This window comes from Platalea leucorodia (assembly GCF_965183815.1).
Source record: "Platalea leucorodia genome assembly, chromosome: 3".
In the NCBI taxonomy this organism is placed as follows: Eukaryota; Metazoa; Chordata; class Aves; order Pelecaniformes; family Threskiornithidae; genus Platalea; species Platalea leucorodia.
Genome location: NC_138825.1, coordinates 14,380,254 through 14,406,076, shown reverse-complemented (window position 1 = coordinate 14,406,076; position 25,823 = coordinate 14,380,254). Strand labels below are relative to the sequence as shown.

The 25,823-nt window shown below is 49.8% G+C and overlaps 3 protein-coding genes across 9 annotated transcripts; 1 reads left to right on the top strand and 2 right to left on the bottom strand.

Annotated features, from left to right (window-relative positions):
• Positions 1–141: 141 nt before the first annotated feature.
• Positions 142–6,194, bottom strand: GEMIN6 (gem nuclear organelle associated protein 6). 6 transcript variants are annotated; one of them, XM_082306103.1, is made up of 4 exons: positions 5,991–6,194; positions 4,282–4,395; positions 3,095–3,240; positions 142–1,437 (listed from the first exon to the last, which is right to left on the bottom strand). In XM_082306103.1, the coding sequence occupies exons 3-4, from the start codon at positions 3,220–3,222 to the stop codon at positions 1,062–1,064; spliced, it is 504 nt and encodes a 167-aa protein (XP_082162229.1). In that variant the 5' UTR covers positions 3,223–3,240; positions 4,282–4,395; positions 5,991–6,194; the 3' UTR covers positions 142–1,061. The 6 variants fall into 6 exon arrangements, with proteins under 6 accessions (XP_082162229.1, XP_082162228.1, XP_082162224.1 ...); XM_082306102.1 differs by lacking the exon at positions 5,991–6,194 and adding an exon at positions 5,279–5,586; XM_082306098.1 differs by lacking the exon at positions 5,991–6,194 and adding an exon at positions 4,992–5,413.
• Positions 5,803–14,231, top strand: SRSF7 (serine and arginine rich splicing factor 7). 2 transcript variants are annotated; one of them, XM_082306096.1, is made up of 9 exons: positions 5,803–5,909; positions 6,254–6,437; positions 6,586–6,762; positions 7,643–7,717; positions 7,808–7,909; positions 8,320–8,373; positions 10,543–10,587; positions 11,187–11,222; positions 12,373–14,231. In XM_082306096.1, exons 1-9 carry the CDS (start codon positions 5,882–5,884, stop codon positions 12,425–12,427), a joined length of 756 nt encoding a protein of 251 aa, XP_082162222.1. In that variant the 5' UTR covers positions 5,803–5,881; the 3' UTR covers positions 12,428–14,231. The 2 variants fall into 2 exon arrangements, with proteins under 2 accessions (XP_082162222.1, XP_082162223.1); XM_082306097.1 differs by having other exon boundaries at positions 6,257–6,437; positions 12,373–14,230.
• On the bottom strand, positions 11,232–25,823 carry GALM (galactose mutarotase). The gene is made up of 8 exons (XM_082306095.1): positions 25,539–25,823; positions 24,984–25,138; positions 21,882–22,088; positions 20,346–20,427; positions 16,789–16,930; positions 16,520–16,694; positions 15,914–16,025; positions 11,232–12,410 (listed from the first exon to the last, which is right to left on the bottom strand). Exons 1-7 carry the CDS (start codon positions 25,732–25,734, stop codon positions 15,948–15,950), a joined length of 1,035 nt encoding a protein of 344 aa, XP_082162221.1. The 5' UTR covers positions 25,735–25,823; the 3' UTR covers positions 11,232–12,410; positions 15,914–15,947.

The window sequence follows — 25,823 nt, the reverse complement described above, 5'->3', positions numbered from 1 at the left end:
GGACAGGCCACTGAAGCGTTGGCACGTACCAGCCTTTTCAGGGAGGCACACACAGGAGCATACGTGCAGTAGAGGATTTTTAAGAAAAATCAACATGAACCTGACCAATCCGAAGCAGTTTTAAATGAACCACAGCAGGAATGAGGGGGGCCTTTTATTAACAAGGGTTAGACAGACTTTTTCAAATGCGTTTGAGCACACTAACGTGTGTTTTGGTGCTATCTCATAATAAGATGGAACAAATCAATACACTAAGAGATAAATGAGGGCTCTAAAGGCTCCTGACTGGATGAATAATCTCAGGAACGACCACATAATGAGTCTTGCATAGTGTGTTGCCATAGAAGCAAAGCATTAAGAAACACAAACTCACTGAATTGCAAGAGATTCTCTGTCTAAGGAACAAAGATCTTCCAATCACTGCTGCTCTAAAAGAACAAATGTAGATAGGAAATGTTTTTAAAACCCGCTATTTACCTGCTAACTTTCCCTAGGAATTCTACAAACTTGGATCTACATTATAATTCATGTTCTAAAACCAGAAAACAGTTGTGGGATTAAAAAAAAAAAAAGTTTCTGAACAATTACAATTTTTTCACCTGCTTTGGGAAGCCCAAGTGTCACAATTCTCTTTCTTGGGGGGGAAAAAAAAAAAATCAAGTAAGCAGTTCAAATAACTATGCCTACACCACTAGATAATTAATTTAATTTCAAAGGCAGAGGAAAACACAGTTGAAATTTATCATATATAATCTTTCACAACACTGTTACAAAAAATACTTATTAAACTGATATATCAGCTTAATAGTGTTAAACTGATGTATCGGTTTAATGCATCATCATTACCCAATGGCTTGCTTTTAATAAAAAAATAGTGCATGGAAAATGCTTCGTGCTTTTAGTTTATACTGCTTGTTTTATCCCTTTCTTAACATAGAAAAATCAGACAAAAGTACCTAAACCCAGCATTTTTGCAAATAGTGAATATTGATACCCAGGACAGTTCCTAAAATAGGGCGGGTAGACCCACTCCTGAAGACAACTGCTTTAAACAGCAGGCATCACTGTTGTTTTTCAAGATAGCCCTGTATCAAGCCTTGAACCCGCGACAGAATAATCTCATTGGAGCTGCTGCACTCTTCTGGGCCGTACGGCGGGTCAATAGTTAACACCCCCGCCACGCATAGCGTTCTCCCCGCTTCACCTTGCTCCGTTACGGGGATGTGGTTTGTTTCTAGCCAAGTCTTCAAGTCGTTCTTCCTCTTTTCAAGTTCCTCTGGGCTGTAGGCTTTGCCTTCTTCAGGTGCAAATATGCAAGAAAGCCGTTGCTTCATTTCGTCGTCCCCTTCTTTCAGTATTTCGACCTCCTGGACAGCGTGGCCCAAGACAACTGATATGGACACTTTTTCATTCTCCAGGAACGTTGCAAGGACAATACTGCCAAGGAAAGAAGGATGTATGAGTCACTGTACTTAACTGAAGACGGAGAAACACAGGCCAAGATTCTTGGAGATGAGTGCTCATCAGCGTCACCCAGATATTTAGGCAATATCGAGTACCCAGCATTCTTCTTGAAAAGCACGCTGCTATACCCTTAAAATACTGAAAACGTATTTTAATATTTGGGGCTTTGCGTGTAACTTCTGGCCCTGAAACTGAAACTACTCTAGATACTATCAATCAGAATGTTACTCTAAAAAAAGCAAAGTATACATTCAAATCAGGGCTGGGAATCTCAGTATTTTTGTGCAGCATTGCCAGCCTCGCTGAAGAACCTTAAGTCTTCCAACACTGAAAAACAATGATACCTGGATACATTCAGCACTTTGAATGCTGAAGGCAATGGTGGCAGCTAACAACATCAGAACCTTTTAATGACAAATTGTTATATTTAATTATTGATCATTACTAAAAGAATAATGTATCTTTTTTAAAATGAGTGTTGCTAGTTTCTTAACTGAAAACTATAGCTTGAGTATTACAATGGGAACACACCACAGCAGCTTCAGGCTCATGTTGTAGCAGCCTGGTCTTTTCCCAAGGGCATTTACATCCCCAAAGTCGTAAAATACAGGTAGGAAGGCAGATTGTTCTCTTTCTAAGATCTTTTTCCCCATATATCAATGAAGAGGATCAGAAACCATTTTATTCCTCTTGTGGGAAGAAAAATTCCAGAATTTGATGCCAGCACTTTGCTCATCTACTGTTGCCACCATTAGTGGAAGCAATGACTTTTTGGGAAATGTGCAATGAAATATGCCTTGATTTTAGCCTGGGCCATCCCCAGAATCACTCACAGCTGTGCACACCCTTCCTACCAAAATAATAAGCAACTCCAAGAGGAGATTAGAGTATTGGAACTACTCCAGAGTTGAAGCAACAACCAGTTCTTCTGAAATACATCAGAAGCTGGATGGTTTTGTTTCTAGCCTCCATCTTGTACTCATGTGGGACAAGCTCACAACCAAAAAGGTACGAAAAGGCTGTGGCAGCAAGGAGCCAAATTTCTGCCTATTCCCTGGTGTGTTCTGCCTTTCAAACCCTGTTTTCAAGTTACTCACTTGAGGTAATAGAGACCTGTGGTACCACTTTCTGTCCAATGCCCTTGCTGATTTTCCCGGCTTCCTCTCCAAAGCAGCCACTACACCCTCATGGGTGTCTGGCTGGAGGGGAAAGCAGGGCATCGATGTGAGAACTCTGGACAGAGGATACGGATTTCAACACCTAAAGCATTAAAAACATTCTTGCATTCCTGCTCTCTTTGTGAAGCAGGGCTTCATATGTTATTAAAAGTAGTCCTAAATACGTGGATATCATGTAAAGTACTACCCTCAGGTCCACAATAAAGTCAGCATGAATCCAGATATTATCCATTCCCCAAACTTATCAGTCCTTTGAATGAGATTAAAGTGAACGGGCCTCATCAACTACAATATTGCTTCCTCTTAGGCCTTGCCAATTAAAAAAACAGGACACAGCCCCAACACACAGTTTTCGCTCCAAATAAGTTTGCTTCAGTTTTGGGATCTTGTCTCTTCCTGAAAAATTTGTTTTCTCTTAATACTTACTTACTTACTTTCTCTTTGGTACTTACGTGGCAGAAACTGGATCAACTGTTAAAACCCATCCTTCATATTCATGTTTCTCAATTGCAGCAACTTTCACCATCTTGTTCACATATGTTTCCCAGTCTAGAGGGCTTTTCTTCTGCCAATCATTCATATTTCCTACATCCAGAACCTAGAAAATAGCCAGAGCAATTACCAGAAGCAATGAATCCTTTTGCTTTGCCCTTCACATCGGAACTGAGTTTGCCTCCAGGTAGTGATCTTCCATTCGTCTTAAGCAGGATTTGCTTTTTTTAAAGGCAAATATTCACACAAGTGGTTTGCATATTGCTGCAGTTCTGTAATTTCCCACTTGTTTTTAAAGGCACACAGTGAAGTCCCAAAAATCACTGTTCTGCTAACTTAACACTTTCCCACTGCGTTAAACATTCCATTTATTGCTCTGCCCTCTTACAAAACCTTCGGGATCCCTGTCCCTTGAGGGCAGAAGTTCACCGCCTTTGCTCTGTGTACTGGCACATCCCTCGTGTCCAAGCCCTTCCACTGCCTGTGCGTGAGCGTTACCCACCCGGATCCCGGCTCTATCCTCATCCCCTGCCGTAAGGCGAGCAGCAAGTGCTGTTCCCCTCTTTTCCCCGCACCAGTTGCGCTACTGGTCGGGACAGCAAAGCCACCCCTGTCGCAGCCTGGGGCCAGGCAAGCGTTTGTCTCCACCCCAGTATCCCTCCGCGAAAGGGGCTGGAGAGAGACGGGGGCAGTGCAGGGAGGAGAACGGGCTGGAGGGGGCTCCCTCCTTTGTTCCCGCCAGGCTCCCTGGCGCTGCCCGCACCCCCGCAGGGCCCGGCGGGGAGAACGGCCCGGCTCGGCGGGGGCAGCGCCCCGGCTCCCCCCCGGCCCCGCGCCCCCATCCCCGCTCACCGACTCGGTGGCCGCTCGGTTCCCGACCCTGCCCGAGGCCGCCCGGCAGCGGGAGCTGGCCCCGGCCCGGCCCCCCCGCGCCCTCCCGGCCCGCCGCTTCCTGCGGCGGCCGAGCGCCCGCCCCCGCCACGCTTCGGCGGGGTTAAAGCACCAAATTTGCGGCTTCCGAGGCAGGGAAACGCTCAGATCTGCGGCGCTCTATAAACACGGGTGTGCATATACATTATATATAGGTTTATATACATGAGTCCAGATTGCAAAACAAGGAGGCGGCGCGTGTAGCGCGTAAATGCACCTGGTGTCGTGCCTCGCTCGGGTGAGGTTGGCCTTGCCGATGCTCCTGCTGGTGCGCGCTGGGAGGCTGCTGACGCCAGCACGCAAACCCGCCGCGCCAGCCTCCTCGAGCAACCTGCGCGCATAAACAGGTATGGCTGCATACTGCGTGTGCACAGAAACAAGGTATTTTTGCTCCCTGGTTTTGAGTTGTCTTTCCGAGCTTCCCTGTACAGCCGTGAAAGTGAGAAACTTCATTTCTTCCCCCCCCCTCCCCGAAAGCTGCTCTGTTTTAACGCTACTAATGAAAAGCTTCCGATGGATGACGCAAACAAGCTGCCATCATTTCAGTAATTTAAGTGAAAGCACGCACGTGATGATTTTGTGAGCGCAACAGAAAAAAATATCAAGGGTATAAAATGAGATAGTCTTATTTTGCAGGCTTAAGGAGGGAATTTCTTTTTTTTTTCCCTGCGAAGCTTCAATTCAACTTCCACAGTGCTACGGGGATTATTTATGAATGGCTTATGCCACTGTATTCAGCTACTGTTTTCTTCCAGAGTTACAGTTCGCTTATTACAAAGCAGGGATTAGCAAATCTAATTGTTTTCACTATAAGAGCAAGCAACACAACGAGAAATCTTAGCTTCTGTTTGAAAGAAAAGTGGTGGAAAGAATGAATTGTGGTTTGTTTTTACGTATTTATATGCGTAACACATTTTCGTTGCTTACGGTCTAAATAGCTTCCTAACGGGTCCCCTTCTGGATCACAGGCTGCAGGGCGGTTTGCTCAAAGTCCCTTTTGAGCAAAATACTCCAAACATCTTCGGTTTTAATTCTTGCTAGTCTCAGTCCCTACTGATTTTTTTTCTCCATTGTTGCCAGTGTAGTTATTTGTTCTGAATCACGAAGCCCGTCAGCATTCTTTTAGCCTGTCACCTAAGCCATATCTAGTAGATACAGGTCGCTACCGTGGGCAGTTACTACAGCTCTCCCACCGTAAATTTAGCCTTACTCACGGTCACAAAGAGGTGCAACCCTCCCAACTCAACTAGCTGTACTAGCGCAAGCTCCTGGCGCAGATCAAGTCGCAAAGAGGCACTTCGGGAGACAGAAGCCGCTTTTCTGGTGCGAACAGCTCTGCTGGTACTGCTGCACCGCCTTCCCCAGCCTACGGCGCCCTTCCGGGAGGATCGGCACAGGGCCGAAGCGCTTCCCCCCGCCCCGGCGGCGGCGGCGGGCCCGGGGGAACGGCGCTTCCCTTTCGCTCCCCACGGGGCCCCGCCGCTGCCGGAAGCTCCCCGGTGGCGCAGCGGGGACCGGGCGGGCCCCGGGGCCGCGGCGGGCGCAGGAGCCCCCCCGGCGCTGCCTCCGGCGCTGCCCCTCCCCGTCCCCCTCAGGCGCCATCGGCCGCTCCCCGCCGTCGCCCCGGCAACCGGCGCCCCGCTGCCCGCCCTGCCCCCTGGCGCGCGCCACCCACCCCCGCGCGCCCCTCCCCGCGCGCATGCGCGCTGCCTCCCGCCGCAGCCCCGCGCCGCCTGGGGGAGGAGGGAGGGGAGGGCAGGGGGCAGGCGCGGGCGGCGGCGCGTGCGCGCGGCGCGGCGGTTGGCGGAGCCGTTAGGATGTCGCGTTACGGCCGCTATGGAGGCGGTGAGTTCCCGGGGCGTCGCGAGTGGCGGGCGGCTGCGCGGAGGGGAGGGCGAGGGAGGTTTGCGGAAGAGGTTTGGTTACCGCGGGGAGCGGAGCGGCCGGCAGTCGGTGAGGGGGAAGGAAGGCGAGGCGGCCGTTGCTGCCGTTGTCGCCGCCGCCGCCATTTTGCGTCAGGGGCCGTGGGGGAGGGGATGCGCCCGCGCGTGCCGCTGCTCGTGGTAGAAGGCGGGAGCGGGCCGCGCGAACAAGATGGCGGCGCCCGAGGGGGGCGGGGCGGGGACGCCGCTTCCGCGCGCCGCGTGAGCCCGCTCTTGCTCCGGCCCTGACACCGGCTTCGGTCCCAGCAGAGACCAAGGTGTACGTGGGGAACCTGGGCACGGGCGCGGGCAAAGGCGAGCTGGAGAGAGCCTTCAGCTACTACGGGCCCCTGAGAACCGTGTGGATCGCGAGGAACCCGCCGGGGTTCGCCTTCGTGGAGTTTGAAGACCCGAGGGATGCTGAAGATGCTGTCCGTGGACTGGATGGGAAGTACGTGTGCATTTCACATGTTTGCAGGAGCTGCAGCCGGTCTTAAGACCAGGGAGAGAATTGGAGTTTTCTCTCTGATTCGTCTCCTTTTTGTAGTTCTGCCGTAAACGGTAACAATTAACTTAGAGCCATCGTGGGCTTGTTGCAGGGTGATATGTGGCTCCAGGGTTAGAGTGGAAGTGTCGACAGGGATGCCTCGTCGCTCCCGTTACGACAGGCCTCCTGCGCGGCGCCCCTTTGACCCTAACGACAGATGCTATGAGTGTGGTGAGAAAGGCCACTATGCTTATGATTGTCACCGCTATAGTCGCCGAAGGAGGAGCAGGTACGTGTGGGGCCAGAGTGGCTGGGTTGCTTCGCCAGTTCACTTTTGTGTAGCTCTTGTTAGCAAAGAACAGAATGTTACGCCAGTTTTCTTTAAACTTTAACGCTAGAATAAATGTATAGGTGTATATTACAATTTGTTGCTATTTCTATCAAATGTTAATATCTTAATAATCAACCTGGTCAAAACCTTTCAGGTTTCTTCGTTTGAGTCAGTCGCCTTGATTCAGAATGTCACGAGCCTTAAGATTTCATGCTGAGGCGCCTTGCAAATCCGACACTTAAGATCCTCCTAGACCTTGAGGTGATCAGCATAAGAGGCCAGATCCCCTCGAGCCATCTACACGTAGCTTCACCTTATTCTTTAAGGGCAGAAAATTTGAGACGGTGATCGCCGTAACAGTAAATTTGGCTTTCAATTGGGGCCCCCCTCCGGTTTAGAAAGAGGAACACCAGATTGACCACATTCCCACCTAGAAAAATCTTCTTGCGTCAATCAAGCCTCACCCTGGCTCATTGGGCTGTCAGTTTGATCGTCGTTAGATTGAAGAGAACACCTAGATGCAGCGATCGGCTATAGATACTTCTAGATCGTCTAGATCTGCTAGACCTTGGGCCAAAGAGGGTCGACCTGCAAACTTGCAAGGTTTATTTTAAATACGCATTACAGTGTTTTCTATTCTAATGTAATTCTGCAATGTAATTCAGCTTTTAACATTTTTCTAGGTAGTAAAATGCTCAAGATGAGTAGGCCCAGAGAGTTTTCCAACTGACAGATGCTAGTTCTTTAGTTGTCTGAAAGTTTTGACTTCAGCAGGGCCTCACGTGCACCGATTGCTGCAGCTGTTTCCTGATACCTGTTTTCTCTAACCTAAAACCAGGTCCCGGTCGAGATCCCGTTCAAGGTCCCGAGGAAGAAGGTATTCTCGGTCACGCAGTCGGAGTCGCGGTAGGAGGTGTGCTTAAGTTTTGTCTTTTATTCCTATTTGCTTCTTTTGCTTAGAAAAAGCTACAGTTGTGCAACTTTCTAATTGACTTCTTTGCAGGTCCAGGTCGGCTTCCTATCGTAGGTCGCGGTCCGTTTCTCCTCGTAGGTCTAGGTCTGTGTCTCCCCGTCGGTCCCGATCGGGCTCTTTGAAGAGATCAAGGTAATTGGTAGTAATTTTTAATAGGTTGCGTGCTTTGTTTTTGTTGTTGTTTTTCATTTTAGTTAGGGGATTCAAAAAGGTATTGGATAGCAGACTTCAGAAGGGTGTTAACCTCTAGAAATCAGGCTTTAGCATGCTTTAAAAGTTTCTGATAATCCTAGTTGAATTTACAGGCATGGTAATACAATTAGTTTTGAGACCTTACACAACTGCATATCCTGAGATGAATTATGATGTCTAAAATATCTAATGATGATGTAGGTTTTTTTAATGATGATATAGGTTTTAAGTTCAACATGTAGACATTAATCCAAGTAGTTCTGTAATTGTCATCACTTCTGGTTGAGTTGACTTCTTTGATTTTTTTTTTTTTTTTTTTAATTTGCCTTAATTTTTTATTTGAATCTCAGGTCTAGATCAAGATCCAGATCTAGATCCAGATCTGTTACATGGCCCCGAAGCAGGTAAGATCTCTTCCGTGACTGCAGATACTTAGTAAAAGTTGCTTAAAAGTCTTTTGAGGCTTTCTAACAACTGTTAACATTTTCAGGAAAAGCTCTGTTTTTTCTCTCCACCAACTCAGGGGCCTATAGTTTTAAAAAGCAGTGCAGAAGATTGTTCTTTCTCTTATTATTTTACCTATCGCTGGTATCCAGGTCCTGATAGTCATCACAAGTACTGTTTTGATCAGGTTGCATTAGGAGCTAACATAGCAAACAAATTTAGAATTAATCTGAACATTTTTTTTCTTTGTGTAGCGCACACGAGATTGTGGATTCTTCCCCTTATTTGTCAGAGAAATCAGGATGCCCTTCCAGTAGTGTGTCAAATATAGCCAGGCAAGTCTCGAAGGGCTTGCTAGTGCTGTGAGTGTTACAGCTGTTTCCAGCTCTGTTGAATAACAAAGTGTCAGCCTGCAGGAGCTGAATTAAATTTGAGATAAACACCTGTCAGAATTATTTTGTACGGACAAATGTGCCGTAAGATTGACGATCAAATCTTAAAGGAACACAGGATGTCTTTCATTTTCTTAAGCTGTAGTTTAATGGTTGCGTAGTAAGTGAACGCAGCTTGTGCTTTGTGCAGCCTTGTCCAGGCAGCGTGGCTGACGTAGGTTGCTTGGAAGTCCTCGGCGAGCTGTCATAGGAGAACAAGAGTAAACTGAAGTTCTGCTCTGAAGGAGATGGTACTGCTCTTTCCCCAGCCCATTCCCAGGCCTACTGTTCTGGTTTGATGGCTGCTCTTTGAAGTAAATAACATAATAGTCAACCATAAAGAAACACAAAAAATAAAGGGAAGCTTTAGCTGAAGGCAGTAAGTGGAAAAGCCCACAGCTGAAAATGGGAGATTCAGTGCTGAAAGGTGGTGGTGGTGGCATTTTGTGAGGGTGGAACAGCAAGCAATGACAGCAGTTTATAGAGAATGGAGAGATGAAGACCAGAAGATGGCTTAGTTAACAGCAGAAACTCACACAAACAGTGCAGAAGCTAGTAAAAAGAGAAGGGGAATTCCCTGAGGCAGTAGAGCAATGCCTTTCTCTGGTCAGGTACGCTTTCTCTACCTGTTGCTAAAATATGTTGAATCTTAATACCAGTTGTTCCAACGTGACTTAATCATGGCTCATCACTGTTCACTGTCAGTGATGAGCAGAAAACAGCGACAGTCAACGCGCTCTCAAAGAGAAAAACATCTTGATTTTACCACCATTGTTTTCTTTTTTTAGTACTAGGATGGTTTTCTGCAGTGTAAAGGATGCTTTTAGTGAAATTTCTATTGTGTGACATCTTTCACTGTAAGTAGAGATTAAGTGACCGGGGCAGAGGGAATTGCAGACGTGCAAGTACAGAGAAGTGGCAAAACACTGGGGCGTAACTCTAATGAAGTCACTGTTAAACTTCCACACAAGGCAATTGAAAGGTGGTTTCTTTACAGAAGAATCAAAGGAATGCGTAGCACCCAGAGACAGGCTCTTGATTCGTAAGGAAGACAGACTGAACAAGTGTTCCATGATGTTTGCTGGTTTGACAGTGTCAAAGCGTACATCTGGAAGTTGTTGTGGAAAGCCTTGGATGTGGAAAGTAGAACACTTCCTTTGGGAACCTAAAAATTTCAGTTATTCTTTTAGGCAGTATTAGTGTTCGTATGGTGCAGCAGTCTTATCTCAACGACTGATGTTTTTGACGGTCTTTTCACAAAGGCAGATTTAAAAAAATATTTTGAGCAAGTGCATATATAAGATGAAGTGCACTGAAGGGAAGATGCTTGTAGGAGCGTTCTGCCTGGAGCCAGTTTCAACTATAGTGGTGGATGTCACTCAAGCCTAATAAAACTTGCAAGTTGAGAGCATGGCTTTTTATTGGCTTTGTGAAAATACTGGTCGGGATTTGGATTGTTCGTGTATTCCTGCTACCTGCATCAGCAAACACCAGTCATCACCCAGGGACCAAAGTACGGAGCAACACATGCAGCATCCATTTAAAAAGCTTTCTTTTGAACCTTAGCAGGAAAAGCCCTGGAATCTTGTAGGATTCTGTCTGTTCAACATGACCGTTCTTACACATGTAGTGTGTCTCGAATATGGGAACGTGCACACTACCAGCTTCCCTGCTGAGCTGTGTTTTTTCTTCTTGTAGGTCTAGGTCTCATGGCAGGTCAAAATCTGGCTCACCGGCTAAGAGGTAAGCGTACAGGGATAAAGCCTGCAGTAGTATCTAGAATTCAGTAGTGGGTTTGCATGATTAACAGAGTCTGGTCCTTTAGAAAAAAATCCCCCAAACATGGGTGCGCAGCTAATCTGTTTGCGATACAACTGAGATTATAAAATTTTCTCTTCAGCTATTTGGAATATGTTCCTTACCCATCTCTTTGTTTTCATTAACTCTTTGCAGTTTCCAACGTAGTACTGATTTTTTTGTGTCTTTGTGCTCAGTTCTGTTAAATTTTTCTATCCATCAGATAAAGGACTTCAGCTTTATTAATGCTGTTGATAAACCAGCAGGAATCTGTGATGATGTGTATTTTCTCAAAGCCTCACCTCAGTACTACCCCTTGTTTTCCTGTTTTCTCTACTGAAGACAGTTGCTTACAATTAATCTCCATGCTAAATAAATTGAGAATCCCTGTCAGAGTAAAAGTTGATTGGAAAACTTTCCTGTTTTAAAGAGCTTCTGGCTAGATTGCCATAATAATTCCATTGCTGTCTAAGATGCTTATTTTTTTTGAATATAAAAGTTCCATTTGACCTTTAAGCTGCATTGATGATATTCTGTTTTGACAGTCGGTCAAAGTCCCGATCACCATCTCCAAAGAGAAGGTACGTTGATCTCCCTACTAATAACGTAGACTCCATAGAGCTGGCATTTTAGTATCTGCAGTGATCTCTGCTGAGGAGTTTGACTGCTGCTTGTAGGAAAATACTGGAAAGGTATTTTGCCGAGATCTCTTCCACAGAAATGACGTTGTGATTGTGGTTTTACATATGGCAATATATATGTGGTAGTAGTTCCTTGGGATACTGGTTACGTAGCAATGTTACGTCACGCCTTTGTCTGCTCCTGTGTTCATTTCAGTTCACTACCAGTTTTATTGCACAGAGACTTTCTACCGGTGAGCTTAAAGCACAGAGTAAATGTGGGAAACAGCTCTGGGTCTCATTAAAAGTTACCGTGAGATTGGGGAAGATAAGAGTGGAGTAACCTGGCATAGCAGTCAGGAATGGGAGATCGAGCCTGTTATTTTTACTGCTATTACTCAGATAATATTTTTCCCCAATAAGTTTGTAAATAATTCTGTGTGAGTGTATGCATATATGCGTAGTGACGGGATCAGCAGCGTTTTTTTCCCCTAGTTTGAATTCTTTAACAGTTCATTATTACAACTTCAGTGTTCAGGATTTGCAGGGAGGGGATATATCCTAGTAGGAATAGCTGTAGGCCTGCCACGATGTCTCCCTTGCCTTGGTGATCCTTCTGCCCTGCAAGTTGTTTCTTTTTTTAATATACTTACAGAATTTCTACACTTAGGTTTGCTTCATTTAAAAACATGGCTGTATGCAGTCTAACCTCACAAACAATCACAAGGGACTTGAATAAATGCTCATAAATGCTGAGTGATCACCATAATAGGTTTTGACAAGCTGCTGTATCAGAACAGTGAAGAACGATCCTGCCTCCATGAAGGTCGCTATCAGTAGTGCCCTTTAGATGACTTTACAATGTTCACATTTAAGTTGTATTATAAAAATAACAGTAGAGAAATGCAAAAATGTGAAAGTAAAAAAAAAAAAATCTCTTAACATTAAATCATCAACCCATTAACTTTGTCAATAGTGATTGGTTATTTTATTAAAAAACAGTGCTTAAAGGGTGCTGCGGTAGTCTAGGTATCCTCCTGTTGCTTTTTCCTGTATTTGTGAATCCCGAATGACTGCTGAAATGTTAACTCTGGATTTTTTTTCCTTTCAGTCGTTCACCATCAGGAAGCCCTCAAAGAAGTGCAAGTCCTGAAAGAATGGATTAAAGTTATGAAGTTAATCTTTTAGGAAGAAAGTTATTTTGCTTACATTATTATAAGGGATTTTGTGGTGTCTTTGTAAATGTAAGAATGTAGATAGAAGAGTATATCAACTAAAATTTGGCATGATCTGGGTCTTCTGAGTTAGTCACACCAATAGACTAGCACAGGTCTCTTTTTATTGTATGAATTAACTTCCTGTGATATGAAAATGTGGGACTTTTTTATTGGCACATTGAAATAAAATGTGTATTTTTAACTAAAACTTCTCTGTAGTAACCCTGCTGCTTCTGTTAACATTTGGGTAATTTTAGCTGTGTGCCATGTAATGTGGATGAAAAATGTCTAAAATGGGAATGACTAATATCGGTGTCTTCTCAAACTAGTCACTTTTCACATTTATTGTTGAATGGTCTTTGGTGAAAGGATCAGTTTCTGCTTTCTTTGAAATGGAATTTAAAATCCATCTCTGTCTGCAGATGGCTAAAAATTTGCATATGCCCTTTTTATTCCTGTAGATCTTTAGCAGGCATTCATTTTTCCACCTAAACTTATTATTCTGCAAAGCTTACTCTCTGGTGCTTGACTAGTTGTGATACCAGATGCCCAGAAATTTAAGGATGAGCTTTTATTCAAAACACTGACATCTTTTAAACCAATAACATCTGCAGAAACCTCTAAACCTAATCAAACAAATCATTAATAATTTGACGATTGCTACTTTCGCTTGTTGCATTTTCTTAGTTCTTTAGGCTATTAATATAGAAAAAACTTCCTAAAATGTCTCAAGGCATGTTTTCCTTTTTTGAGGGAAGACATAAGGTTGTCTGACCTACTTTCTGAAGGACCTTAGGAAAACGCGTTTGAGAGGCAGAAGCAAGCTGTTATTAGCCTTTCTGTAGCTCGCTCAAACTTTCCTCCTTGAAGCGAAAGATTCTCGCAGCGACCTCAGGAATTCTAACGTGCTTCACAGAAACTGGTCTGGTTTTAAAGCAGCCCAGATCCTGGAGACAATTTTGTTGAATTCAGCTAATTTCTTACAGCAAATACACACCTGCACGATTAATTATTTGTGTCTAGGTATGTCAAACTGTGTCCTCATTCTGTAGTTGAGAATTGCATGGTACGGCACTTTGTTGACAGATCACAGCAAAAGGCTGGAAACAATGTTAGACTGTGAACAAACAAACTGGTAGGTGGAGGGGAAAAAAGCAATGGGATATCTAGCAGAAATAAAGGCCAGTTTCGCAGTAAACAAGCACTGAAATGCAAAATGAGGCCTATTTGGGCTTCTTATGAAATCTGTCATGGCAGTTTGCTTCCAATGTGTAAACTACAGCAGAGCTTCTTAAATGAAAAAAAAAATTGCAAGATTAACTTGAGTCACACCTTGGGTAACCCATGATTTTCAAAAAAACGGGTTTCCTGTTAACAGTGACTTCGTGGAGCTTTCTCGGTGCGTGAGTGAATAGCCCAGATGCTGAACACGCCGTCGTGCTGCAGCATCGTCTGGCCTTTGTGCCTGGTCCTGGCTGTCGTGCTTGGCGCCCGCCTGGACGCTCCCGCTGTGCTCGGCGACGGGGATCGGCGTTTCGGCTGCCGGGCGCAAGGAGCGATGTTCTGGGAAAATCCACTCAGTTCCACTGCACCCAGCGGGAGAGCGGGGGTGGCACACGTTGCCCTGCCGTGATTCAGCAGAAACGCCCAAGGCCTGCGACCCGCGTTTGCAGCGTTTACCCCGCCCGGTTCATAGCGCGCCTGGCGGGAGGCACCGCACGCCGCTGCTCTGGAACTCGATCCGCTTTTTTCTCTTCTGTACTCTTCAGGCAAACCTACTCCACAATAAACCTGCAGACTAACACGACAGCTGTAGTGGTACCTGTTTTTCAGTACCCAGAGACACCGTGGAAGACGGAGCCGAGGAGCCTGGGTTTCTGCAGGGCGCCGGGGTTCCTCTAAACCCAGGCGGAGCAGGGAGAACCTGCGCGGGCGGCCCTGCCCGCGGCTGTGGCCACCAGGAAGGACAGCCAGCGCTTCTGAGGCGCAGAGAGGGAGCAGTGGCGAATCCGGCGTCCGCGCTTCTGTGCAGCCGTGGTGAGCAAAATCGAGGGTGGCCGTGCTGCCTCCCGCCGCTCCAGTCGTCATCCTTGGAGCGGGCTGCGCAGCTCCAGCTCGCACCCGAGTTTGGTAGGATTTCACCAAAAATTCTGTACAGTGTTTGCGAGCTCTTGGAAAAGATGCCCGGACAGGGGCGTGTGTTCGTGCGACCGCTGCTGCTGTGACCCTGGGCCCCGCTCCTCTGGCGGGGTGTGCGCGCCCTGTGCAGCCCGGCGGGGGGCAAGGGGAGGGGAACCCCAGGTCTCCAGCGCGGTGGGCAAGCCCCTCTCTCACAGGGGTGATGGTGCTTCCGCCCCTGGTTCGCAACCTTGCGTTTCCTGAGCTTGGATCAGCTGGGCTTTATTCTCCAAATGATACCAGCCCGTGCACAGCATGAACTGCAGCCACCTAACATGCGACCACTGTGCACACGCGTGCACTCAGGGCAAGGTGGGAGCCAGGCTGCGGTGCCTCGCACGGGGTGCCCGGCCCAAGGGCTGGCTACCCCTGTGTTCCCGGAGAGAGGGGTGCCAGCTCCCTAACACAATGGCACTGCCATCCCCCGGCTTCTGCCAATTTTTTATGAAACCTCAGAAATGTGGAGGTTTTCATCAGACAGGCCCCTGTTACAGGGTTTGGGGGACGATACATATTTCACGTGGAAACACAACCATTAATGTGACGGTTTTCCTCCTGCAGTTGTATATTCGGGACTATCGATGGATGCACCCGTTTCACTTCAGCAGCCAAGGCATAGCACGTAAGGTGTTCTTTCGCAGCTATCGCTGCTGGCTGCCAAATAGGAGTTAAGCCAGAGGAGCCAGGGCGGCCAGCTGAGATAATCCTGGCACACCATCCTCCGCAAAGCTATTCTGCATGACCGCTGCGTACCCGTGCCATCGCAGTGCTCCCGTCAGACCTGGCGGCTCCGGCATGGGAAGGCAGGGCACCCTTCGAAGAGCTGACACCGGGCTGTGGGGCAGGTCAAGTGGCGGGGGGAGAGCAGAAGCCAGCGCAGCTCAGAGCACTTTGCTGATGTTGTAATGAACAACTACACCTTTATCAGCCTTCCCACATGCTCCACATGGGTATTACCAGATATTCCCCTGCTGTAGTTTGAGCTGTGACATGCCATGTCCCTAAACGAGGTGTTTTCAGTGCATTCTTACTGCAAAACAAAACCTAATGCCCAGGGTGAGGCTGAACAGAGGGTGAGAGCTTTGCACAGACCAGATAGCGGCAGAGGTGGTGACAGGAGTTAAAGCCAGCAGAAACCACGGGTAAAAACCACAGACCAGGAAAAAAGTTCCCAAATGCCATGCATCACCCAGGGTAGTTTGAAAGCGCCGTTCGGCACGTGGCAGGATTTCTGGCTAACCTGCTAGAGGCACTTACCCTTCTCGGTGGTAGGAGTCAGCATCCCCTTTCATTACGCGGCGCTGAACACGAGCCACGTGGTGTGGTTGTACTCCTCGCCCGGCCGGAGCAGGGCGTTGGGGAAGTGGGGCTGGGGAGAGACAGCAGCGCGTCAGGGAGTCAGTGATTGCGAGCCCACGCCGCGGGACCAGAAAGGGTCATGAGGGCACGGCCGAGTCCCCTCGGCCTTCCTGGGGCGGTTTCCCATGGCTCCCCCCGGCATTCCCAACGGCAGCGTTTAACCACCCATTACTTGCCAGCTGGCTGAGTGGGCAAGTCCTCCCCCTGGCTGAACTCGGGCCCTGTGGGGAGCATGTGGCAAGGCCCCGATGGGGTCTTCTGCTCTAGACCCTGCACCCTTAGGAAGCTGGGCTGCGCGGGGCTGGTCCCTGCTGCGCTGGCTGACCCCTGCCTAATCCTGCAGGATGCTGTGACCTGTGCCCACCTCAGTTCTGGTGTCTACAAAGCGTCCCCTCGTCAAACAGACTCCGTTCATGTATTTAACGCCCCAGAGACATGGGAGGCAGTTGACACGGTCCCCTGCCTCAGGACCCGAGCAGCTCCCAGGGGTGGGGGATGGTTCACCTGGTTGACGGCGTCGGGCCAGTTCTGGGTTTCCAGGCAGAAAGCTGAGTGCTTGGGGTACGCAACAGCACCTTTGCCCTTCAGGGAGCCATCCAGGTTGTTCCCGGTGTAAAACTGGATGCCAGGCTGGGTGGTGTGAACCTCCATGGACCTGCCAGTGGGCGGGTGGCGAGCCCTGGGGAGATGCAGGTGGAGGATGCCAAGGGGCTGGCCGAATAGGCGCCCCGCAGCTCCAGGGATGGGGGACCCCTGCCAGGGTCCCAGCCTACCTGGCCACGAGGCGTCGAGTCTGTGCCTGCTGCAGGCAGAAGTTGTGGTCAAAGCCGTCCAGGTGAAACTTCCGCAAGTGCTTCCCCAGCTCGATGGGCTGCCGGAGATCGAAGCCGGTGCCCTGCACAGAGGCCACCTCCCCTGCGCAAAGAGAACAGCAGTGTCAGCCACTCACCCACACGCCAGCAAACACCCGTGGCACTGGCCCCTGCGCAGGGTTGAGAACCCTCGCTTTGGTGAGCTGAGGGTTTTAAGCTGTTTGTGATCCTTGTCTCGTTGTGGTGCCCCACTTCGAGCAAGCTTGCCTTGTAGCCACTGTGACCCGGGCTGGGACATCACCACCTTGTCCCCCAGCAGAGCTGGCAGCCCCCGGGGGACACTGCTGTGCTTAGCTGGGACAAAGCAAAGCCAAGGAGCCAGAAAACAAGAGGGGGGGCTTGTATATGTAACTATACAAGCTAATTAATATAAAACCAAAACTTATTAGCTATTAATATTTATATATGCATAAGATTTATATACATATACTATCTCTCTCTCTCTCTCTAAATACATGAATCCTCCCAGATCCCTGAACAAACACCCGTGAGATAGCCATGAAGGTGGCCCACCTGCCAGGATGGTGAATACGGGCTGTACACTGGGGCCAGTCCCCTCCTGCCTCAGGGCTTTGTTTCAGGGCAAAAAAAAGGTTTAAGACCATAATACCAGCATTTTCTCTCAAGTCTTTTTTTATGGCCTGATGTGGGGATGCAGCATCCTGTGATAAAGCTCTTGCAGTGAGAACAACCCTAAGACATACTAAACACAGTGCAAAACACAGCCATCCCAACCCAAAGGCAAGGCGTTTTGCATGGGGGAGGTGACAGACGGAGGGCAGGGGAAGGGATTTTTCCCTAAATTCACATTTTCCTACCCCTCTCTAAAGGGAGAGGTTTCCAAGGGTCAGCAGGCAGCTTCCAGTGCTGGGGATGGGGGCGCGCGGGCATCCCGGCCCCGCTGCCAGCCCCGTGTGCTGTGCTCTGCTCGCTGCAGTCGCGCGCCCAGCTCGGCTGCAGCTCTGCACCAGTTCCACTCTGCAAACCTTGAGAAACATCAGCCTCCACCTGACAAACAGCACATGTCTGTGGCTTCTGATCCTATCTAAAAGTAGCACATTTACTGAATTCAGCTGTGGGGCAGAAAAACACCTTCAAAGAAAAATAAACCATTTTGATTTAGGCACTTGCATAAAATACAGCAGCCATTGCATGCAAGGGATCTGTCTTTAATAGTTGCACAAATCTTGTCTTCACCCCAGGGCTAAGACTATACATGGTTTTATCAGCTTCACAGGCTACATTTACCCAAAACAACAAGAGGGAACTGGAAAGAGCAGGTGCAGCAAGCCGCCGCAATTAAGATGTGAAACAGTTCCATGGCGAAAGCAGTGGGGAGAAGCAGGGCAGTGGGTTTGGTACAGCCTTAAGCTCTCCCCCAGCTTGAGCCCATGCATGACACACTAAGCTGAGCAAAAGCCGCCTGGACTGCGAGACCCACTCCTCCAGGCGCAGGCTGAAGCATGCACGCACAGCGGTTTTTGTTCATGAACGCAGACGTAACTTTGGTTTTAGCAGACACTTGCGCTAAAAAGCTTTCTTGCTTTCTATTTTTTGCTTTTTAAAGCCTCTCTTCCTCTGCCTCCTGAAGTCAGAAGGTGCACTCAGCAAAGCAGCCCTGCAAGAGCATCAGGGAAACAACCCTGCCATTTCCAGCAGAGCCTACGCTTACCAGAAACGGCCCCGCAGGCTCATGCAGCCCTTAGGCACACATCCTGCCCCACACTCAGTTTCTCTTCTGTTGATGCTAGCTGCACGCAGGAGCACAGACTTCCCAGCAGTTGTGCCCCAGGCCGGCTGCTTGGTGCTCCTCTCACTACTCTGTCCTCCAGAGACCTCCGGCACGGCACCCTCGCCTGCCACGGCTCAGCATCTGCACTCCGACGGCCTCCACTCCTCTAAGCCAGTTGGGCTGGATGAAAAGCCACCATTTAGGAGCAAATCTAGAAGTCTGTTTTTTTTTATTATTTTAATCTATTTTACATTTTTCAAAAACTAAGCCAAATGCAGCTTTTTTTTTGTAAATAATGCTTTTTATTCTTAAAAACAATAAAACTCGGTATCAGATTCATTTTGCAATTTGATCAATTCTTACTGCAACTCAGCGCAGTCACTTAGGCTAAATGAAAAATGGGTGTTGGAGCAGCATGATGGGAGGGTTGGCATCAAGCCACCCAAAGCAAGGTGCCCCCTTGTTAGCAGCGGGACCATTGCCGAGTGCACGCCAAGTGCTGGCTCTCCTGTGGGTATGGCGAACGTGTTCCCTGTCCCAGCTTGTTCAGATTATTTAACGGAGCAGCTCGATTGTTTATGGGGAGGAACAGAGTGGAAGTGGTGGGGGGAAAAAAAAAAAGAAATCTAGAAAGCCCTGTTTTCTCCTTTTTACCCCCTGAATCAAGACCGGGTGCAAGAGGCTGCCAGCTTGCTTCTCCTCGCTAAGGCTGGAGACAGCAGCAAAACCACCTTTGTTTAATTAACCTGCTCAGCATGCAAAACACGCTGTTTTTCTTAACTGGCCTTTCTTAACTCTCTTAGCCATGCAGGACATTAAAGACAGGAAAGAAAAGTGTTGGTTTTGTGTCTTCAGCCTTCCAGCCAGTAACGCCAGCCCTCCCGTCCCGATGAGGGCACTGACTGATGGCTCCGCTCTTGCAGGGAAGGACAGTGCTGGGCTCCCAAGCACCAGAGATCCCAGCAGCTCTAGAGCTCAGCACTGGGCCTGGGAGCTGCCCTCCAGATCAAGGAGTCTGACCATGTCCTGGTGTGCCATCGCACTTATCGACAGCGGCCCTGTGCCTGGAGCATGCTGCTTGCATCTCCCACATTTCACTGAGGCTTAAGAAGTGAATTCTCCTGCTTTCTGTGGACTTTGAGCATGGGCTGATCTTACGGAAATAAGATTCATGGAAGTAAGACTTTGACATCAAGTGGAAAATCCCAATAGAGAAGTATGATAAAGCCGAACACTGCTGGAGGAAGCAAACCAGGCAAACCCCAGGCCGATCCCAGCTCTCAAAGTGCTAAGTGACCCTCTCTGGTGGCCCCACTGGCCCTGGGAACAATGGAGTGGCCTTCAGGGAAATGCTGGCCAAGCAGGTCTGGAGGGACATGTTTTGGTCCTGTGCCATAGGTAGCTTGTCTCCTGGATGGGCCCCTTGGACCCACGTTGCAGCCTCTGGCCCCATTTCCTGGGGCTCCTGCCTGCACCCCCCGGACAGACCCTGGTCCCCACTCTCTCCAGGTTTGGGGCTGGTGATGGACCCCATTACCAGCACCTGGCTCTGCCCACTCTGCTCAGGTGCTATGGGACAGTGCTTATGGGCAAGGGTCCTGCTGTGCCTGGGGTCCCCTGGGTCCTGATGTGTCCCCCCTTGCCGGGCAGTGCTGTTGCCCGATACCCACAAACACTCATCTGTAAAACCGTCTCCACCATGTGCCGCGAGTGTCGCACCACCCACCAGTAGGGATCTTGGTGTCGTCCACAGGCAGGTAGGAATCTGCTTCAATAGAAATCTCGTGGTCGTAGATATCCCGTGAGCCCTGCAGGAGGATGGGAAATACTGGGATTCCTGCTGTGATCCTTCCACCATTTGAGCAGCCCTAAGCACACCCAGGAAGTGACTGCCCACGGTGGTGCTACAGCTGATCTGGTAGTGCCTGGGGGACCTCCTGGCCATCATCCCACCTTGACCCTGGGCACAGGACAAAGGCAGCAGCACAGACAAACACCTGCATGGGACCGAGGAGCTGTAAATCCTGCAAAGCTGAGACTATCAGTCTGAACTTGTACCTCACTAAGTACTACTACCCTGCAGATCGACTAGCCAAAACATGCTGGTTGCTGAGCACACAGCAGTGAGCAAAAGGGGAAGGAAGCAAGTGTCGGGAAGCACAACCCATCATCCTGGCTCATCTTCTGCAGCGCGGGGCTTTGCACTCCTCTTCCTCTCCCACAGCCTTGGGGATGCTGGCAGGGACCCTGCTGGGCTGGAAGGGGAGCAGGATCAAAGCTGAGCCTGCACATCACTGCCTAATCTGAGCAGCAATTTCATGCCCAAAGGTTCCTCTGGAAACACGCCTGAGTTGCATGCTGTAGGTGTTGATATTACTGTACCGCTGGGAGGACAAACAGAAGGTAAACCAACAACTGCACAGCCATTATTAGGGCAACAGCCTGAGCAGACCTCCTGCATGGAGGGGCTGGGATGTCTCTCACTAACACTTTTAAGGGTCTTTGTCTCACGTCCAAGTGTGACTGCACTGTCCCATCCTACTGCTCTGCCCAGCAACATTTTATTTCCCAGATCCTTTTCCTCCAAGCCCAGTTATAAACAGGGTGAGACTAAAACACAGCTGTAATACAGTGCCCGTCTGGTTGGCAGGACCCTGGACCCTGGTGTGTGGGAGCCCTCTGCACCCCGCTACTGCCCCGCTCTGCAACCTTGTCGGCATCGCATCCCCTTTCCATGATGTTTCTCCTCCCCATTTTGACCTGGGTATTTTGGTGCTGCGCTGACTCTGTCTGGCACTACAGGCCCTGATCTCAGCTGCGCCACCCACGCAAGGGTTCAGTACGTTGTCTCAGAAGCGCCAACAGAAGACAGCTAAGAAATGCCAGTCCATCACTAGGGCACGCCAGTTCTGCACCTCCTCTGTAATCTTCCCAAGGGGACCAGGAGAGACTGCAACTCCCCAGTTACACACAAAAGGAGAGTTAATATTCATGACGGGATGTCTCTGTTCACGACACACTGGGATAACGCATCCTCAGTTGAGGTCTACGTGATTTAGTCCTGTCCCAGCTCATAGGCTGCGTGCAGCCCATAATGCATAGAGACAACCCCCATCGCCGTGCCCCCAGAAGCATGCTGTGCCCCCAGACCAGCATGTTGGTCCCAATGATCCCATGGGAAGCCCATGGATCATCCCATGGATCCCCAGGCTTTCTTCCCCTGCACAGTGTCCCTCCACAGGGTTCATCTCCCCGTGCTTACCTGCCCTGCAAGGTTGAAGTACGCATGGTTTGTCAGGCTGATGGGTGTCGTCTTGCTGGTCTGGGCTCGATAGTTGATGGCCAGCTCCCCGCCACTGAGCGTGTAGGTCACCCAGACTTTCAGGTCACCAGGGTAGCCTTCCTCACCGTCGGGGCTGAGCCGGAAGAAGCAGACACCGTTCGGGAGGACCTGGGGGCTCCAGAGAACCTGCAAGGAGTGTGCCATCGATGGGACAGTCAGGGGAAACACGGTGTCCTTCTCTCCTGCCCCAGGCTGGGCTGAACCCAGGGACAAAAGGTACTCAAGGAATGATGCACTGAAACAAAAGGTTTTTTAATCATCTTTCCTGCTCTTACTCCTAGAAGGAAGAAAAAAAAAAAAAAGCCCAAACAATCTTTTTCTCCCTATGAAGGACTAAAAAACAACATCCCCTTGTTGAAAAAGGGAAGTGGGAGAAAACACAAGCACCAGCCTGCTCTTGGTCAGCCAGGGCCATCAGCAGAGAACAAGTTTTCCGATGAGCAGCCAAACGAGGCAGTTTGCGCTGACAGGGGTCTGTCCCAGCCTGTGTTACTCCATGCCTAAGAGGGTCCATGCATTTGATTTTTGCCCCGCAGCTGGACTTATTCCCCCTCCCATGGATCTCCTGGTGTGCAACATCACCTCAATAAGCCACCGCCCTTCCCTCAGCTAACTGAGGGCTGGCTTCCAGGACAATGTAAATACACGCTGGGAGCTCCTGCTCAGGGGCTGCGGTTGGGTGAAATAGTACCAGATGTATTGCCAGATACATCCACACGTCAGTGCTGATCCAGAGAACTGGGACCTCTCTGTTTCTTGCCCCTGCCAGAGACCAGGGCTCTGCCTGGAGCCAAACCTGCTGGCGAGCAAAGCAAGCCAGCATACTGTAAATTTAATTGCCCGGACAGCCTCTTTGACCCTGGCCGTGGACCTGATGCTAAGCAGATGTCTCAGCCCCTAGCAGGACGGATGTGTGACAAGAGGCGAGGTGCCCAGTCTCTGGAGCTTTGCATCTACCTAAGGAATAGCTACTGTCTAATCAAAGAGGACAGATCTAGGGGCAGGGGCCAGATAACGCTTTTGACATGGCCCCTTTCATGTCCTATGCAGAGATTACAAACCCGAGGCGCTTGTCAAAAGCCAACATTTTCAGCAGACACAGGAGCTGAGGGTGCCAAATGTGACAACCACGCTGCAGAGCAGCGAGTGCAGTTCGACTGCAGCTCCCACTGCTGTGGGACGCTGTGGTTTTATATATAAGTTTCTATTTAAGCTCTTCAAAGAAAAATCTACTAAATGCCAGTAAGCATACAGATATCACTATTTGTTAAAGCTAAGAGGGTTATTTTCTAAAGTTCCCCAGTCCCCCAGCAGCATGGTCAGATATTGCCACAACATAAGCATGGCTGCAAGCTTCCTTGTCATCAGACCACACGCTGACCGCAACACCGACGTCTGCAAGATCAGGAAAAACTGACAAGATGGCCAAGACAGTCACAGCCAAGAGCCAGCGTGTCTTGTTTTTGTTAGGACTGACCACAGGTCTCTGCACAGTGACCACTACCCAGCTGGAGGGCGTCTTGAGCAGGTGCCCGAGCATGCCCCGCGGACCGGAGGACACAAAGCCCTGGCTGGGAGGTGTTGCCGCCTTGTCCCCACCAAGTTGGCATGCCTTCAGCAAACAAGGGGAAGAGGCAGGAGAAGAGACCACATCAACCACCTGCAGAAGACAGCCTGGAAGCCCCAGGTGCAAAGGAGTGCATGTTTTTAGCTCCAGCTCACAGGGGGTCAGGGTGTACAAAGAAACTTTAAACCCAATGGTCCTCTTTGGGGGTACAACAGCCAAGTCACCCCAGTGCTCCCTTTTTTCTAAGACTACTGAGGGACATTTGATCCTGATGCCAGCTCACACTGCGCTGTCCAGAAGTGAGCTTTTTTCCACTCTGACTTTTGCCCCATCAGCCTGGACGTCCTTTCGCAAAACAAAACATTAACCCAGGAAAGCAGCTGCACCAGCACATTCACATGCATTTCTCTGGGGAAACAGTGGATCACCTACTTGCTGGTTACAAACGCATTTGATCCGACAAAGCCCAAGGCTTCAGGAAAGCAGAGACTTCTGAGCCTGCTATGCAATCGGCAGGGTTATCAGCAAGGCTTCCAAGAGAGGAGATGCTCTACTGCTCTTACCACTTGTAGCGCACAGGTGGTATCTGGACTTCAGCAGCAGCTGACGATAGGAGAAGACAGGAAGGGCTGAGTGCCCTGGTGCCAGGGAAAGGTTATTTTATCTCAGGAGGTCTCAGGAAAGGGCTGGGGAGGGGACACAGCGATGCTGGGGCATTTTGCAGGCCTGATCTAGCTGCTGTGAGTCAGAGCAAGAGCCCGGGGTACGCCGTCACTGGGATGAAAACGGCACTGAAGGGGGTAATGCAATAACCGCACTGAACCTGCCGCACCACCCACCCTGCTCTCCCCGCACTTGGGCGTGCTGCCAAAAGCAAGCAGCAATGATATTCAGTTTCTGCAAACCCAGGACCTTATGACTCTGGGAGGAGCTATGGGCAGCTAACAGCCCTGAAACCACAGGCGCAAATGAGTCTGCATGGATCACTGTTCCCCAGGAAACTTTCTTTGGGGACTGGGACAACTACAGCACCCACTCTGGGGCAGTGTGGCTGGCGCCTCGGGAGCCTCCATCGTGCACGAGGCTGGGTCCTCACCGCCACGTCCCAACCCAGGCTCCGCAGGAGCAGCACCTCACCCCAGGACAGCCCTGTCAGAACCGGGCTCACGAGGCCTCAGGGCTGCAGTAACGCAGAAGCCCAGCAACCCTCTGCATAGCATCCAAGAATGATGTAAGTAAGCCCTGCTAAGCCACCCAGGCAAAGACAAGCCCACCCAGCAGCTCACAGTGTCTCACTTCCTCCCGGTCCTGCACTCGCAGCACTTTCTGGGAGCTGATTCAACTCAATAACCACCAGAAAACCCTACAGGGTCAGGAGTGAAGACATCATATCCTCTTGCCACAACCTCACAGGCTGTGTGCCGAGCACCGGTACCAGCCGGCCTGATTTTCACCTTGTCAAACCCCCGGGCTCCTCCGTGCAGGCTGTTGGGCCCGTTGTTGCAGAACAGCTGATACTCCTTCCCGTCCACGCTGAACCTCCCCTTCGCAATCCTGTTGGCGACACGCCCCACGACGGCGCCGAAGAAGGGGTGCTTCCTTGTGTAACCTGGACGGAAAAACAGCGTGCGGTTAACCATAAGGACTGGGACGGGATGGGTGCCCGAGGTGTCTCTCTCTGCTTCCCCCCAGTACTAAACAGGTGACCGCAGCCCTGGTGTTTCACAGGGCACACAGCTCGCTAGTCACGCACATCTCCGATTAAAAAAGCCTGACGGGCTCTTGTACGCTTTGCAGATTTGCAGAAAAGACCCTGCAGCCTGCAGCCAGCAGCGTCCCCGTTCCCCATCCACCACTGAGCCCAGGACAGGCAGCAGGAGTTGTATTTATTCAGCCCACGATTTGGAGGGGACCCTTAGAAGCAGACCGTGCAGCGTGGCAATAAACCAGAAAACGCCGGTTAGATCGCCTGACCGCTTTTGTTTTAAAAGAAACAGATTTAGACCCACCTTCCAAAGTGTCAAAGCCTAGGACAACATCTGAAAACTCCCCGTCCCTGCCCTTCGTCTCCAGAGCGGCGATTATGCACCCTAAGGACAGGATCTCCACTTTCACGCTGTCTGACTTCAAGACGAACTTTTCCACCGCCCCTCCTCCCTGCTCCCGGGGCACCTGCCCGCACGCCTCCCTCTTCACTTCTGCCATCGCTCCCCAAACCCGGCGCCCGGCGCCGCCGCCAGCAGCCGCGGCCCGGCCCGGGAACGGCGCTCAGGGGGAAGCAAGGGCGGCCGGCA